Consider the following 18,310-nt stretch of genomic DNA (forward strand, 5'->3'; position numbering starts at 1 on the left):
AGGAAGAGGAGGAAGAGGAGAAGGAGGAGGAAGAGGAGGTAAGAGGAGGAAGAGGAGGCAAGAGGAGGAAGGAGGGAGGAGGAAGAGGAGGAAAGAGGAAGAGGAGAGAAGAGGAGGAAGAGGAGGAAGAGGAGGAAGAGGAGGAAGAGGAGAAAGAGGAGGAAGAGGAGGAAGAGGAGAAGAGGAGGAAGAGGAGGAAGAGGAGGAAAGAGGAGGAAGAGGAGGAAGAGGAGGAAGAGGAGGAAGAGGAGAAGAGGAGGAAAGAGGAGGAAGAGGAGGAAGAGGAGGAAGAGGAGGAAGAGGAGGAAGAGAGGAAGGGAGGAAGAGGAGGAAGAGGAGGAAGAGGAGGAAGAGGAGGAAGAGGAGGAAGAGGAGGAAGAGGAGGAAGAGGAGGAAGAGGAGGAAGAGGAGGAAGAGGAAGAGGAAGAGGAAGAGGAAGAGGAAGAGGAAGAGGAAGAGGAAGAGGAAGAGGAAGAGGAAGAGGAAGAGGAAGAGGAAGAGGAAGAGGAAGAGGAAGAGGAAGAGGAAGAGGAAGAGGAAGAGGAAGAGGAAGAGGAAGAGGAAGAGGAAGAGGAAGAGGAAGAGGAAGAGGAAGAGGAAGAGGAAGAGGAAGAGAAGAGGAAGAGGAAGAGGAAGAGGAAGAGGAAGAGGAAGAGGAAGAGGAAGAGGAAGAGGAAGAGGAAGAGGAAGAGGAAGAGGAAGAGGAAGAGGAAGAGGAAGAGGAAGAGGAAGAGGAAGAGGAAGAGGAAGAGGAAGAGGAAGACAACCTAAATGGAAGATCTCAGTGAGATCCCACTGGAAAGAACAGGGCCATCAAAGAAGGAGGTACCTTTCTCTGAAGGGAGGAGAGAATTTCCACTTTGACTATGACCTTGTCGGAATAAAATTGAAGTCGGCGAACTCAAAAGGCTTCCATAGCCTTGGCAACTCATGACTAGAGCCTAGGGAGATTACTGATGCCATAAACAAGAGTGTCAAATTGTTAAGTCAACAACAGGAGTCACTGTGTACTTACTTCTCATGTGGAATCTGTCCTTAGTGTGTTGCCCAATGTGAAGTAATGCTATAACTAGTACTAAAACAGTATTTTACACTTTGTGTTTCTGTGTGGGTGCAAACTGATAAAATCTTTATCTAATATATACTGAATTGCTCTTCTGTATATAAAGATAATTGAATATGAATCTTGATGTGAATGGAATGGGAGAGGGAGTGGGAGATGGGAGGGGTGTGAGTGGGAGGGAAATTATGGGGGGGGAGTCATTGTAATCCATTAACTGTACTTTGAAAATTTATATTTACTAAATGAAAAATAAATAAAAAAATAAAGGATGAAATTCAAAAGGCAGACATATGTAAAGATGCTCTGGACAACCAGCTATTAGGGAAATGCAAATCAAAATCACAATGAGGTTTCAATTTACCCAATTAGAATGACTCTCTTACAGAAATCAACAAAAACTAAATGCAGGTGACTATGTAGGGGAAAGGTACCCTTATACACTGTTTTTCATAAACTAGTACAGCTATCGTGAAAGACATTATGGAGATTCCTCAGAAATCTGAAACTAGATCTACTATATAACCCAGCCATCCAAGTGAAAACAGTGTATCAAAGTGTTATCTGTATCCCTATGTTTATTGAAGCTCAATTCACACACAATAGCTAAGACACAGAATTAATCCAGATGTCTATCAACCAATGACTGGATACAGAAAATGTGGTGTATATATATATATATATATATATATACACACACACACACACACACACACACTCCATGGAGTACTTCTCAGCTGTAAAAAAGAATGAAATCCTGTCTTTTGCAACAAAATGGATGTAACTGGACAACATTATGCTTAGTTAAATAAGCCAGTCCCAAAAAGACAAATATCGTATGTTTTCCCTAATCTGTGGTGAAAGAGTACAAAAATGTAATGTATGAGCAAAAGGAAGTTTTTTTGAGGTTTGATTATTGTTTTAGCCTTTGTCTCTATTATTGAGGAATAGTATTTTTTCTTCTTATTATTTGCTGAATTCTTTACTTAGCAGAAGGTTAAGCTTGTGATTATAAAATAAACTTCAAGTATCTTATTGTAAAAATTAAAAGAAAAATTAAGAATGGAAGGATGAGGGAGAGTAGAAGTGTGAGCGCGAGGGAAGGTGGGGTGGGATGTATCACTGTACTCTTAAAATCTGTACATATGAAATACATAAAATGAATTCACCTTATATAAATAAAAAATAAAAAAAATAGAATGTTAATTCTTATTTCCTAATGTGGTATGTGGCCAAAAATGTTTCAAATGTTTCAAAGTCTCAATACTTTTGAGTTTTAACAAATCTCCAAGGCCAACTATACTACTTGTACAGATCACCCAATGTCACAATAACAAATTTTAACTCTAAAATAAAATTATGAACTAGACACTATGATACTCATTTTATAAACGAGAAACCAAAGCTTAAGGAAGTTAAACAGTTCGCCAGCTGTGGCATACCTAGCAAGTGGCAGAGCTTGCATTTGAACCATGGAAAGTTTATTGAATCTCAAAATCTCTGATAATAACACTTCTAAAACTTTTTAAAATCTTTTACAAACTATTGAGAGGATGGACATGGTGTCATTCACAAACTCCAGTATGATCCATCATAACTTACTCTTCTTGTGACAATAGGGTCAATTTCTCTTGGGTCTTTGTGTGCAAACATCATCAAGTCAGCATTCAAGGTGCGGATCCTCTGAAATCTTAGGCGGATGTAGCGAGCAGAGGTAAACTCCAGCAGTTCAGGAGAAGGATCATCAGCACTTGGTCTCCCATTGATCAAAGAGATGTGAATCTATACAATATGGAAAATAGTTAACAATTAATTGACCAAAAAAATCAAATATATGTTTTCTGTTTTCTTGCAAAAATAAAGGTAAATTCTTATTTTTTCCAATTAGGCAAATTCAAGTTCATATTTACACAGTGGAATATAGTGAAGTAATTCAAATATTTTATGGTCATTTAAATATATATATATTTGCTTATATCTTGGTATTCTCTGTACAGTACAATTACCTGCATTCCTCTTCTTCAAGGCAAAGAATAAAACTCCTCTTCCTAGAATTTTAATAAATTCTTAAATTAATTATTCTTTTTCTGAGAGTTATTATACACCAAATTTTTTGAAGAATTTAGTATATAGTAGAAACTAAAAAACCTTAGTTTTTAAAAAGGTCACAAAATGTTACACAGAAGAGTCCATCAAAATTTAAAGTAAGTCTGATTTGAAAATATCACACTATTAACCCTTATAATATAAAAAGTAAAAATTTAAACTATAAGTAAAATAACACAAATCTATGATCATTCTGAGATAGTTCCATAGGTTGCTTCTTGTTATTATTAGCTTATTTCTTTACTAGGGAAAAACTTGCCAAAGATGTAACATACTCTAAGAAAAATACATTGTATGAAAATACCTTTAACTTGGATGGGATGATGAGATTTTTAGGAAAATAATTTGGCACAACTGACACCAGACAAAGCTGCAGGAGGCTGGCATACTTCTATAGAGATTTCTCAAGAGCAGAGAATTCTAATGACAGTTAGTTGTTAGACAAAAAAAAAAAAAAAATCTATCATGAAAGAATGCCCCTAACCCTAACCCAAAGGACTGTCATAAATCAACAAGGAAAAAAAAAATGACAATACAAAAGTAGACAAAAGATATAAAGTCAACCCATCAAACGCAAAGAAATGCAAATGACCACTAAACTTGTGATAAAATATTGAACCTCACTCATAACAAGAGAAATGTTAGCTAACCGCTCACTGCTAAACTCCTTTCTATTTTTACAAGTTGGCAAAACCCACTAAATTTTGTTAATAATCTTTGATACAAAGACTAGAGGATCATGGACCAACATTTAGTTGTATGAGTATAAAATGACATAAACCCCCAAGAAACCACTTAGCCATAATTATCCAAATGAGAAACTCTTGGAAGTTTGGATTTAGCAATTCTACTTCTGGGGATTATCCTATAGACATATAATAATATAGATACTATGATATGTATGAACAAAATACATTAAAGGGATTGAACATTTGTAATCTCCCATTCCCACAAATCACATTAAAATCTTAATCCCAATGTTATGGTATTTGGAGTTGGAGCCTTTGCAAATTAACTAGGTGATGAATGGGGAGTCCTTTTTGATGTGAATTTGCCCCCAATAAGAGAAGGCCAGAAAGACTGCTGGCTCTTCTTCCACCACATGAGGACTCAATGAGAAATTGGCGGTGTCCTAGGCAGGAAGAAGGTCCTTACCAGAAACAACCATGCCAATATCCTCATCTCACACTTGTGGCCTCCAAAACTGTGAGATACAAATGTTTATTGTGAAAAAGCACCTCATCTAGCAAACTCTATTACAGCAGCTCTAATGACAAAAATGGTATTATTCTTTTGGAATTTGGAGTGCGAGTTGGGTAGACGTCATGGCATAAGACTGGAAACCATCTAATATCCATAAACGTGTGCTTGATGAATTAAATTATATATCTACATAATGAATTATGTGCAACCATAAAAAGAAAGTATTTGAAACTCTTACTGTGGCACAAAAGGTAAAGCAGCTGCCTGCGGTGCCGGCATCCCATATGGGTGCCAGTTCGAGTCCCGGCTGCTCCACTTTTGATCCAGCTCTCAGCTATGGCCTGAGAAAGCAGAAGATGGCTCAAGTCCACAGACCCCTGCACCCGCATGGCAGACCCGGAAGAAGCTACTGGCTCCTGGCTTTGGAATGGTGCAGCTCCAGTCATTGTGGCCATCTGGGGAGTGAACCAGTGGATGGAAGACCTGTCTGTCTGTCTCTCCCACCCTTCCTCCCTCCCTTCCTCTGCCACTGCCTCTACCTCTCTGTTACTCTGGCTTTCAAATAAATAAATAAATGGTTTTTACAAAAAAATGAATGAGAGTATTTTCAGTATACTAATAGGGAGAATATTTCATCTTTTCTACTATGTGGATTTTCTACTAAGTGGATTGTTACTCATGAAATAAATTGAATCAAATCAAAATTTTTAAAGAGATTGAAACTGGGAGCAAGAAGTCAACTGAAAATGTGAACATGCACACAGGGCTAGAGAGACAGGAACACAGCAGCAGAGTGCTGTGCTGGGGTGGGGTAGGGTGGGAGATGTGCATGGACCGTATGGTCTTCCTGTACCCTGGGGGGCTGTGATGTGAGGTCACCCTCTGAGATTTTAATCCATTTCTGAAAGACAATGTATCGTGTGCTAATTACATTTTTTGACAGGAGAGACAATGATATGTATTTCCAAAGCTAACATTCTGCATTTAGAAAATCCCAGAGAGCATTTTACAAACTGACTGCCAATAAACTACTGAGGTCACTAGAGAAATATAGCAAGCTCTGAGATGAGAAACTAATTCTGATGTCACAAGGAATAGACTCAAGGTGACTCACAAAATGAAAATATGAAATGTCTCACTTAATTGAATCTACTTGGAATACTCAGTAAAGAATAAATTCATCTCATCAACACATTGGAAGATGATAGCCAAGTCTCCCAAAATACTGAATCACAAAATACTGAATATAGGAAATTCTAAAAAGCCAAAGCAGATCTTGCATATTCCACCATTAAGATATCTGGCAGGCAAATGAAAAATATTTGTAAAATCGTGTAAATAAAATAATGTGTAAAAATGTGTAAACATTTTAAAAATAAAAACGTGTGAAACATGTGTAAAAGTTGCCTCTAGTGTTAAACAGGTATCGATTGTTAAAAGAATGAATAGTTAGATGCATAAAGTCACTAAAATTAGTTTCCATTATAAGTTTGACATTCAAAAAAATCAGCAGTGACCCCAAATTCATACTAAAATTGTTGTCAAGTTCTTCTTTGACTACAGCCAAAAATACTATTTGAAAGGGAAAGGATTCAAGTTTCTGAAAATCACTAAGGTTTTCTGTTGTTGTTAATGCTATGGTGAACTGCCTTCACACTGTACAAAGCAGCAGTATCCACATGTAAAGACTTTTTTTTTAAAGAAAAAAGTATACAGGTTCTCATTTAGGTTCGTAAGCCATATGCTAGCTACATGGAGTAGTCAGCAAAAGCACATTTCTCCTCACAGCTTTGGTATTCTCATCAAGCTCCTCTGCCAAGACATCTTGTGAGTATCGTTAGTCCCAAGCTGTTTCTGGGACAGAAAACCAGCCAGCTGTTTGGCCATGTTGTCTGCAGCTTCCTTTTGACATTTCCCTCCCAGTCTCCTGCAAAATAAATCATAATATTGGACAGAGCAGTTCCACTGGCATGATATTGCCTAATTCCAAGCCCACTGGAGAGTTTAGCAGACTTCCTGATACCCTATGGGGTGATGACTGGAGGGTGTCTATCCTCAAGGAAGATGAAAAGTATCAGTCCCCAAGACCACTGCTGCCTTGCTGGGAGGCCCTGGGAAATCTGTGGCTGGCTCCCGTCTTCTGAAATGGTTTCTATTACAGACACGTTGGTGGGGTGTGCGTTCATGCTGTCACAGGAATTCATTCCAACTGAAAATATCAGCCTGTGATCATCACCCGGGTTTTTAGACTTTAAAAATACTTTTTTTTTTGAAATGATTTTTACAGATAAATAAAGTGTAAAATCTCATCAAAATATCTCTTTATAGCCAAATGACTAAATCAATGTTACACGGTACTCATCCAGATAATTCGCCTTTCATGAATGTAAGTGTACCACATAAATCATGCTTCCCTGCAGAGTAACAAGACTTCTGTGTATCTATGACATTTCACTTTAAGACACAATGTAAAAAATGGTTTATGCCGCAAATAATCAGATTTCTAGTACAGATAATTGTGACTTGTGGTTGTATTTTTATATTATCACATCTTAGAGTTTTAATACCCTCCTCAATGATACAAGTTTGTTGTGAGAATGAGTGGATAGGAAAATGAACACTGCTCCAAGATCATTAGAAAGTATCAGAAACTTTGAAGTAAGAAGTAGAAGTGGAAGGAGTTGACAACCTTATGTGTGTATGTGTGGTACGCTCCTCTAGAACATCTGAAAACATCACGTGTATGTTCAATGTCTATGAGTATGCCAATGGCATTGGTAAAAGGTAATAACAATAAGCTGACTCCAGGAGAAAGGGCAAATCCATGTATGTAGGATGAGGGTAGCTCTCAACTTGTTTGGCCAAATAATTTATACCTTAATGGGTGACTAAGATATCTGGAACCTTTTTTTTTTTTTTTTTTTTTTTGACAGGCAGAGTGGACAGTGAGAGAGAGAGACAGAGAGAAAGGTCTTCCTTTGCCGTTGGTTCACCCTCCAATGGCCGCCGCGGCCGGCGCGCTGCAGCCGGTGCACCGTGCCGATCCGGTGGCAGGAGCCAGGAGCCAGGTGCTTTTCCTGGTCTCCCATGGGGTGCAGGGCCCAAGCACCTGGGCCATCCTCCACTGCACTCCCTGGCCACAGCAAAGGGCTGGCCTGGAAGAGGGGCAACCGGGACAGAATCTGGCGCCCCGACCGGGACTAGAACCCGGTGTGCCAGCGCCGCTAGGCGGAGGATTAGCCTAGTGAGCCGCGGCGCCGGCTGTGGAACCTCTTAAATACAGTCATTCCTAATATGTTATTTCAGAGAGGGAGAGTAAATTTATCAAGATATCCTTGAACATGAGACTGTTTTTATTATTGACTATGTGGAGAAACACTGGAGAGGGAGGAGAGATAAAGAAACTTATGGAAAGCGAACATTATAGCAATTTGTCATCTTTATAATAAAGATTTTTTTTCAGTTTGTCATTTTTTTTTTTTTTTTTTGACAGGCAGAGTGGACAGTGAGAGAGAGAGACAGAGAGAGAAAGGTCTTCTTTTGCCGTTGGTTCACCCTCCAATGGCCGCCGCTGCAGCCGGCGCACCGCGCTGATCCTGGCAGGAGCCAGGAGCCAGGTGCTTTTCCTGGTCTCCCATGGGGTGCAGGGCCCAAGCACCTGGGCCATCCTCCACTGCACTCCCTGGCCATAGCAGAGAGCTGGCCTGGAAGAGGGGCAACCGGGACAGAATCCGGCGCCCCAACCGGGACTAGAACCCGGTGTGCCGGCGCCGCAAGGTGGAGGATTAGCCTATTGAGCCACGGCGCCGGCTGTCAGTTTGTCATCTTTATAAAAATTTTTTTATTTGAAAGAGCTACAGAATGAGGAAGGGAGGAAGGGAGGGAGGGAGAGAGAGAGAGACAACGAGAATAAGAGAATCTTCCATCCACTGGTTCACTACCTAAATGGCTGCAATGGCAAAGGCTGGGCCAGGTTGAAGCCAGCAGCTTCATCAAGATCTCCCACATGAGTGGCAGGGGTCCAAGCACTTGGGTCATCCTCAGATGCTTTCCCAGGTGCATGAGCAGGGAGCTGGATCAAAAGTGGATCAGCCAGGACACTATCTGGTGCCCATAGAGGATACCAGCATTGCTGGCAGCAACTTAACCCACTGCATCACAGTACCAGCCCAAATAATGTGTCATCTTTTCTCGAGCACAGGACAAAGGCTCTGGACCAGGCTTTAGATGGCAAACAGGTACTTTTTTTGCAGGTGTTCCGCTTTGTTCCTATCATTCCAGAGCTTCCTTTATCCCTTTTCAACTGCCCTTTGGAAAGTCACCAATGTTTTCACTTTACTGCCTACAACGACCATTCTCAGGCCTGTTTTTGACCTGTTGGCAGCATGTGCAACAATTGATCACTCCATTACCTCCTGGGACACACTGTGCCTAGTTTCCTCCACCCCAGCTGCCACTTCGCGGATCCCTCATTTTCCGATTGAAGAGCACCACAGTCCTCAACCCTTGGCCTTTCTTCTGCTCTTGCCTCATGTACTCACTCAGTCATGCTCCCAGAGCTCAGGGCTTTCCATACCATCTCTGCTGACATCTCCCACACTTAAACCTCAAGGCCTGGCCTCTTTGAAAGTCAGTGTGCAGAAACCAACTGTCTAGGTGCTCTATGTACTTGGCTGCCTAACAGGGTCTCACTCTGCATTCCTATTCTTCCTCCCCCATCTTCCCAGTCTCATTAAATAATGTTATCCTTTCATCTACTTCAGATAAACAGTTTTGAATTACACTTGACCCCCTTTGTTTAAATATTTGTTTATTTATTTGACAGGCAGAGTGACAGAGTGGGAGAGACAGAGCTAAAGAAGAGATCTTTCCATCTATCTGCAGGTTCACTCCCCAAATGGCTGCAACGGCCTGGATTGGGTCAGGCTGCAGCCAGGAGCCTGGAACTCCATCTGGGTCTCCCATGTAGGTGACAGATGCCCAGATGCTTAGGCCATTCTCCATTGCTTTCCCAGGTGCAACAGCAGGGAGTGTGATTAGCAGGAGTGGATGGGAAGTGGAGCAACCAGGACTTGAACTGGAGGCTTAACATGCTGCACCACAACACTAGTCCCATTTGACTCCGTTTGTTTTCAACCTAGCTATAGTTTATCTGCAAATGTTGTAGGCTTTCTCTGCAAAATACTGTCTGCATCCCAACACTTTTCACCACCTACACTAAGATCATCTTGGTCTAATCTTTATCATCTTCTACCAGGAACACCACTGTTGAATGTTTTTCTCTACCCACCAGAACATGATTCCCAATAGCTCAGGCATTTTCATGTTCTGTTAACTGATAAAATCTGTAGAAAAAATTGCTAGGTAAAAAAAAAGGAATAAATGAAACTTACAAAATTTTAAAATGTTTAGCAAATTGCCTAGCCTCTCTATCAAATGAAATTTTATAAAGTTTATGTTTTTCTGTTATTATAGGTATAAATCTGTGTATTCTGTTTCCACAAAATGAAATAAAGTTCAGTAACACTTTATAAACTTTAATTTACCTTAACAGAAAAATTCCACTGTGATTTACAAAATCCTATCAAATCAATGGAATACTGGGAGGTTTTAAAATGTCATAAAATACAAAAGCACAGAATATATGTGAGAGTAATGTATGGGTAATACAAATAAACTGGGTATAAAATAAAAGTTGCCGAACATGACCTCTATAATACAGAATAAAATGTTTTTAAATTTTGGACAACTGATGTCACTATCAAGAATCTCAGTGAGTGACAGAAGGTTATGGACTCAGGCCTTCCAGATGTTATTTCCACTGGTACTGAGTGGTTTACTGAAGTTCTCTTATCCTCCTTTACTCCCTCTTCTGTTATTTCCTCCCAGTAAAAGCTGTCGTATTTAGAATGGCTTCTATTGAGGATGGTTTTCAAGCACTGTCCATTAGCACATTCTGAAATGCAGGTGCTCTGAAGGCCTACAATGCTTGCTGGTCTTTCACAGCATTATTTCACAGCATTATTTACAGCCCAGTATCTCTCCTGCACACAGCCAGTCAGTCACTCAGCCATTCAGACACATGTACTGGATGCCTAATATATGATCACCGAATCATTTTCATGTCCCTTTTTATTCCACAGTGTATCTCGTCTCTGTGTCCATGCCTCAAATGCCTTTTCTGCTTCTCCACTGCTCATTTACAAAGCCATACTTTATACATCGTTAAGGTCTCAGTTGAAATACCAAATCCTTCCTTCCAGGAATATGTCTATTAGACTGTTGAGGAGGACTTTCTATGAATGCTCCAGCCTGCTCATAACTGCTACCAGACCAATGAGGGTAAGAACGCTATCTTATTTATAGGACAGTCTCACTGCCGAATGTAGAGTAGTACATAGATTCTCAATATTTTCTGAATTAATAAAACAATATCACTGCCCAAACACTACAGATTGTGAATAAGAATTCCAATGAATTAACTTTCTTCCTCAACTAAACATTTGCAATTTGTGTATTTGGCATATCATTAAAAATTTCACTTTGTATATATTTTATCTACATTTTAATCCCATTTACTGGATGTGCATCATGAACTTCATTGTGAATTTTATTTACCATAATATAACAAATCACTCTAGAGCCACAATAGTGCAAGTACTCAAAAAAGAACATAATATAGGTATCCCTGAAGCTCAACATTGAGTACATCAATGAAAACCTATTAAATAGCAGAGCCATTTCTCAAGAAATAAATAATGGGACATATTTGCTTAAGTGAATATATGCTTTCGGGTGCCTGAATATTCCTGTTAGCCAGAACTGAAGAGATTGTTTTTTCCATCAAGACTGTAATGCACTGATTTAGTTCAGCAGATCTTTAATAAATATGTTATCATCAGAAGCTTACAAGCCCAGCCAAAACAACTATTCTTACATGATTGATGGCCACTGAGCTGCTTGAAAAGTAATGCTTTAAAAATAAAATGTCAAGGACTGAGTGGGACCTTAACTTCTCTAAGCCATTCCAAGAATACAGACAAATGTCAGCTTAATGAACTGTTTAACAAATATGACTGTATCACTGACAACTCTAGGCCTGAGCTTAGTCTTAGCAGGGCTTCACTCTCCCATAAAAGGTATTTTGCTTTTGACACCTACTTGGTTCCAGTTGCTCCCAAAACTTAAATTGCTTTTCTCCTATTCTTTAGAATTACACTTTCTTGCATTTGTCATTCCTGGGTGAAAGCTTTGCTTTCTATGAAACATTTAAAAAGATTCTTCACTGTCAAAGCAACAGTCATTAATAAATTGTAGCATAATAAGAAAATCACTTTTTTTTTTTTCCAAAGGGTGTCTGTCTGACATCTTTTGTTTTTATTTCTCTTCTTTCCTGGAGAAACTAACTAAAATAGTACTTACAAATACACACACACACACATGCACACACTATGATGCTATGTATTAAATATTAAATTTATCAAACGTTTATATAGTTTCTCAGCAAGTTAAAGATATACACACACTCACTCTATTTCTACCCCCTAGCTCCCTTCCTCATTTTCTATCAGAACTAGTTGCCATTTTTAATTTTTTTTTTGTTCCAACAGATTTCACACGGCTGTGCTTTCTAACTGTAGGGAACCGCTTAACACACAGAAGGTCTAAATTTTAGTAAAGATTAAAAATAGAAGCAAAGTCTCAGCTGCTTTAGGAGTTCCAATTTTCTCAAAGTCTCAAAATTGGTAGGGGCCGTCTTGTCAAAAAGCTCCTGGTGGTCTTCTTGCTTTATAGGACTCAAAGCAATCCACTAAAGCATTTATTTCTAAGCTCCTTCTTCAAGATGAGCTTAGCTTAGTTTCATCTGAAATATGCCCAGATGGGTGACCTGTAATCCATCATAATTGAATCAAAGATTTTCGTATCATCCCCACTGGTCATGATGTATATAAAAGGAACACTGACCATTCAGAGCCAGAAGTTTTCAAAGGAGGAAATCATTATTAAATGAAAATCTTACCCATTATCCCACTTTTAAAAGGAAGTTGACATATAAGAGGTCATTTGATATGTATATTTAAAATTTTCAAATAATAATTAATAAATTTAAATAGTATTTCAAGTTAAAAATTTTCATTTATCCTTATATTTTTCTTTCTCCAGTTAAAGTATATTATATTTGCACAGATAAGAGTTGTCAAAATGGATTTTTTTCAGTCTCTTGTGGGAGCTCCTTATTTACATTTTATCAAATGCAGATGTCACGGCTACATCTTTATACTATCAAGCTGAAACTATATAGGGTTAGAGTCATCATCTGGAATTCACAGCAAGGAAAGAATCTAAGAGGAAAAGTTTCAGAGCAAGTCATAAGGGAAAACACCAGAAGGAAGGACTCTCATTTTGCTCAAATATGGGTATTGTTCCAAATTTTGTTTGAGTTGTGCCTCATCCAGAAACATCTTAAGAAAACAGAATCATTAGTGATCTACTCCAATCTCCGAGATATTTAAGAAATTTCTTTACATTACAGAGGAACTGGCACATAAACGTAACAGTGGTTATTGCTGTGTGTGCATCGGATGACAGAAACTTTGCATGTGATCTTTAGGTACTAACTCATGTAATGTTAACTCATTTGATGGTTACAACTTCAAAGTGGGCACTCTTGCCTCCTTTTAAAGAGAAAAAAAGACATTAAGATTCTAAGAAATATGGCTAAGTGCATTTTGTTAGGAAGTTCTCCAATTGCAGTCAATTCACTGAAGATGCTCTTCCGCTCCATTCTTGCCTCGGCTCTCCGGGTAGGAGTTCAGTTAGTGTTTGTTGAATGTGTAACATCTCCTCATCTAGGTACTACATGAAGACGTACAGTGATGCGAAGTTCCCCAAAAGTGAGAGAGGTTGTCACTGTCCTCTCCATTCATTCTGTCACGGAACCTGCCCTCATTTCCATTCTGTGTGCATCTTGTATTTTAAATACTTATGTATTTGAAAGTTGAGGGATCTCCTATTTGCTTGTTCATTCTTCAAATGCCCACAAAAGCTGGGGCTAGGTCAAAGCAAAGCCAAGTGCTTGGAACTCAATCCACATCTCCCACATGGGTCCCAGGGGCCCAGGTGGTTGAGCTGCCACCTGCTGCCAACCAGGGTGTGCATTAGCAGAAAGTTGGAACCTGGAGCAAAGCCAGGACTTGAACCACGATAGTGCAATATGAGATGCAGAGTTCCCAGGCAGACTCTCAGTGGCTGTGCCAAACACCTGCTCCCAAACTTGGCATTTTAACTTCCTTTCTTCTTTCTTGACCTGTTTTTCTCCCATGAAATTATCTTTATTGATTGATTTCCACAATTTTTCTTCATGTATTTATTTATGTAGTAATTCTACTGCTAGTTCTAAGTATTCTGTAGCTCTTTGGGTAGATAGTTTACCACACAGTCACCACTTAAGAGCAGCCAGTTAATGAAATGGTACCCAGGGCCCCTGGGCAGGGCAGGGCAGAAGCAAAGTAGAGCACAAGAGAGACACTAAACCGAAGGACAGTCCTCATTTCCACAACGTCTCCTGCCGCTGATCTATCATCATAGAGACCCTCCGGGTAAATGGAAGCACAGCTCTATGCTGATCAAAACTGGAACTACACGTCTAAAAATTGAGAGCTACAGAGTGATTATCCAGGAAAGAGTCAGCAACTCCTGAACCCATAATAACATAATGATAACTGAAATTAGGACAGGTTTAATAATGAAGACTTTTAGTAAGGGAGCCATTTAGAGGTGTGCCAGAAAATATATATGCACATGTGTGTGCGTGTATGTGTGTGCATGCGTATTTCATTAATGGTAAACTCCACAAAGTATTAAAATTTAAAATTACATAAAATAGAACAATATTTTATACCAAAAATAAAGATCTGTTAAGCTAACACGATATGCCTTAATGTGGAGGGCTGTTAGACATCATTCTGAATATAAAAAAAAGAAAGCAATTGAGAGTGCCATGACCTACATTGGGAGGACAGAACAATCAGTGCACTTGAAAGACACAGAGTAACAGCACAAAGGAAAACTTAAGCAACATTTTCCTGTTTTGTTTTCAGGCCTTGTGTGGGAACACTTGTTTAAAATTAAAATAAAATCTTGGAGCAGGAGGTCTAAATATGGTGCCAGATCTTGTGTCATCGGATTGGAACAAAATCTAGTTGGATACTTAAAACAGAAGACCAGTCTCTTTCATTCCCTTTTTCTGACTCTAGGGCTCCTCAGAGAGACAGTGTGTGTGTGTGTTGGAGGGGGGTGGTGTCTGTATATGCACACATGTGTATATTGTACAAGTATGTAAATTTATACAAGAATATTTTCCCACTTATATGGATGGCTCATGGCAGTCCCTACTAATTTAATATTCAAAAAAGTTCAACCTGAAACAGCAAGATGTAAGAGACTTTAAATTATGAAGACACACTAATGGAGTGTGGATATAGACACAATTAGCTTGAGGTTGAGCATGTTCCAAAAAGAAACAATAATTCTGGTATCCCTAATTGTGTCCATGCAAACCAGTGTCCCTAGTTACTGTCCACATCTTCCTAAGATCTGACACTTGCCTGCCGACCCTTACTCCCCCCCCCCCCAGTGTAGAGACAGGCTAATTATCTGACCGCTGCCTTCTTTTGCCACGTTTCCCTCTAATGTATGTTTCATGTTTTTAATCTGTCAATGTCTCCTTCTACATCTTATTCTTCATTTATCTCTTTTTTTCCTCCACTCTTGCCCTCCTTAATTGCATTTTATCTCTAGAATGAAACTGTATAACCATAGCTGGTCAGGTTGTTGCATTTTGAGTGAAATCTTGTGTGTTCTATTACTCTTAATATAGTCCCTCACCCAGAGTTTGTAATAGGAAACTACAGGTCTTATCTCTCTACTCTTAGGAAATGTAATTGCATAAGAAATTTTTAAAAAATAAAAGATAACTTTTTCAAAACAATTTTTTAAATTTCCATAACTAGTGAATTATTCATTTCAGTGGGCTTATGAGTCTGAATCTTAGTATAAAGACTAAGAATGTATATTTTGTCTAATAGTGGTTGTTCCTGTATGCCTGATTGTTCATATAACTGTGTGTGTGTGTGTGTGTGTGCGCGCGCTCAGAGAGTTAACTTCACTTTAAGATCATATATATTGGAGACAGACTACCTGTGTTCAAATGCTGGCTATACCACTTACTACCTGTATGAATTAGATGGTCTACTGAATTTTTCTGTGCTCAGTTTCTGATGTAAAAGCAAGTAACAATAATATTAACTATAGTTCCATTTGGTGGATTAAAGGAAATCATCGACATGAAATTATTAGGATGATAGCTAGCACATAGGAAAACTAAAATGTCAGCTGCTCTTGTTACCTTCAAAGAGTGAGAACGATAATGTAAATGGATGTGTGTGTCTCTGCTAAGAATGTTCTCACCCTTCACAGTAGTTATTTGCTACTGACCTGGATGGCCTCCAACAGTGTGAGAAGTAGTTGCACAGTTCCCACTCACAGTGGAGCAGGCACTCTGATAGGCTATGTTGGTTGAACATCAACGGGCGTAAGTGCACCCAGGAAAGCAGGATATGTTCTTGTTTTTGTCTTCTCACCCATATCTTATTTATGCACAAACCATTAATCAAAAAAAGACTAGTGGGCTTCCTAGCTCAAACCCCATCCAGTTTTGGGCTGAACCTATCACTCTGGAAATGGCTTCTGGAGCTGAGATCAGAGTAAATGACCAAGTATCAACACAAGGCTGTAGGAAGAGGAGGCCACAGAATTGCTGAAATCCGGGCAGCAGTTTGTGAGAGGAGAAAGATGAAAAAAAAAAAAAAAAAAAAAAAACCAAAGTGATGTGGGATGGGACCCTTTATAATGTGACTTCATACATAAAATTCTGTTGGATCCACCAGATTTACAGCTAATCACTGTGTTGTGTACAGATGGCTAGATAGCATTCACAAAAACCAAGGTTGTAAGAAAGCATTTCATTGAGGTCGCTTGCGGTGAGTTTTACTTGCTTTACAGAACAGTGCCAATTCTACTGCACATCAATGATGTCCTAGGTTTAGGTTCATGCCATTATCCTGTGCAGAGACGGATCATGATCATTTATTTACTAGGTCTGTAGGATGCTGGCTCTGTGCAGGTGGACATCTGTACAGCACCAGCAGATCTCCTGTCCCTTCAAAGAAACAGAGGGCACCAAGGGACTTCCCCTCCCACACAACCAGAAGATGAAGTTTTTCCTGTAGATTTACCAAGCACACAGTGTTCTTGTTCCTTTGCTGGACTCAGACTAATAACTGACCACAGGAAGCCGAGGGCCGTGGCCTCCGAGTAGCTCAGATACAGCATGTGTTGCTGGTCAGCCGGTGGGGGGCGGGGACATGCTGGAACTCAGGGCCTCATTTTCGGAAGGAAGTCATGCAGAATAGCTAGTTTTTGGAAACATTAAAACTTGAGAAAAATGAATAAACAGATGATTAGAGGTCATTGATCATTATTGTAAGCTATTCGTCAAAAGGGCACTGTGTTTCACAACATTCCTTTTCTCTTTCCTCTTGACGAACACAGCGTGAATGAAAGGTAAAGGGAATAAAACATTTAATCAATCATCCAGGGGCCGGGGCTGAATTGTTTTCTGTTACACATTTGCTGCCAAGTTCACAGAATTGGGTTTGTTTTCAATTATTTGTAATATGTTTTCCCACAAGGATTTATAAGAGGTTGTTTAGGCACTGTTCCTTTTTCTATTAATGACAAAAATACAACTGTTCCTCCTTAGCGAAAAGAAAAGGAGTTACACTGGGAAAATTGTTATGAATATTGCTGTTGTATTTAAGAGTTCTTGTTTTCATATAAACTGGCTCTACAGAGAAATGGCAGCAAGATTGCTTCATTTCTTCTACCTTATTTCGGAAACAAGAAGCTGACATTGATTTCTTTAAAGAGATAACTTATAACAAGGACATTTTAAGAAAATCTAAAGTCCAGATTGTATATTTATAATGTTCACATAGTACTTTGAAGGAAAGGTTCAAAGTGCATCCAGCGACCGTTCACTGCCCAGACAGCCCCACTTCTCACTTGGTTATTCCTAAAGTCCCCTTTCCCTCCTGTCTTGGACTTGCCCGTGGCTTTTCCGTAGGCCTCTCCCATCCCACTCAACTACATCAGTGTCATCTCACTATCTCTCAGTCTGATGAAGTGCAGACACACAGATTCATTAGCAGGATTTGCCATTCATTCTTAATTGGCCAGGTAGGGCAAACTCGCAAGCAGCAGCAGAAGGAAGAGAAAGGATCTCTGTGATCCTGTTTACAGGCGCCCAGTGGGCTCTATTACTTCTGAGGAGAGATGATGTCCAGACTTCTGATTCTGGTCCCCAGCTCCACAGCACAGGACAAGAGACCACGGTGCTCATGCTCCATGACTTGGCTTCACTGACAATGAGCTGAATGCACCTTAGAGAGCAGCTTTGGAAAAATCCCAGACTTAATAACGGCTGTTCTACAGACTGGATTTTGTTGGTGCGTTTTTCTAAAACTCTAATCAATATTCAGTACCTTATTTGACTTTATTCCTGGTAATTCACCTTCTTTTCTGTGTCTAATCCTTTCTTCTCTATCATAATTAAGCTCTTCCACTGGAATATCTGTTGATCTTCCTATCCTCAAATAATGTACTTTAGCTGAAATAATCCTCCCCTTAACCTCTGCTTCTATGCCTCTGATTCATTTAAGTCCCTTTGCTGGTCTCTAAAGTATACTATTTCTAAAAACAAAGTATTCTCAATTCTAAGGACTTTTCACTTGGATCTTCTCCCTCTGATTTATATATCCCTGTTTCCTTGCAGTGCTATAATTGAGAAATGACATAATAGTGCTGACAAAAAGAGGAGAA

At 39.4% G+C, this 18,310-nt stretch overlaps 1 protein-coding gene across 2 annotated transcripts in view; it reads right to left on the reverse strand.

Annotated features, from left to right (window-relative positions):
• The window catches only part of LAMA2 (laminin subunit alpha 2), a 707,630-nt gene that overhangs the window by 438,134 nt on the left and 251,186 nt on the right, over positions 1-18,310 (reverse strand). For both annotated transcript variants that reach the window (XM_070073612.1, XM_051855341.2), the window contains exon 5: positions 2,663-2,842. In XM_070073612.1, coding sequence (XP_069929713.1) covers positions 2,663-2,842 — 180 coding nt within the window. The remainder of the gene's footprint in view (positions 1-2,662; positions 2,843-18,310) is intronic.

This window comes from Oryctolagus cuniculus, chromosome 5, assembly GCF_964237555.1.
Source record: "Oryctolagus cuniculus chromosome 5, mOryCun1.1, whole genome shotgun sequence".
Classification (NCBI taxonomy): domain Eukaryota; kingdom Metazoa; phylum Chordata; class Mammalia; order Lagomorpha; family Leporidae; genus Oryctolagus; species Oryctolagus cuniculus.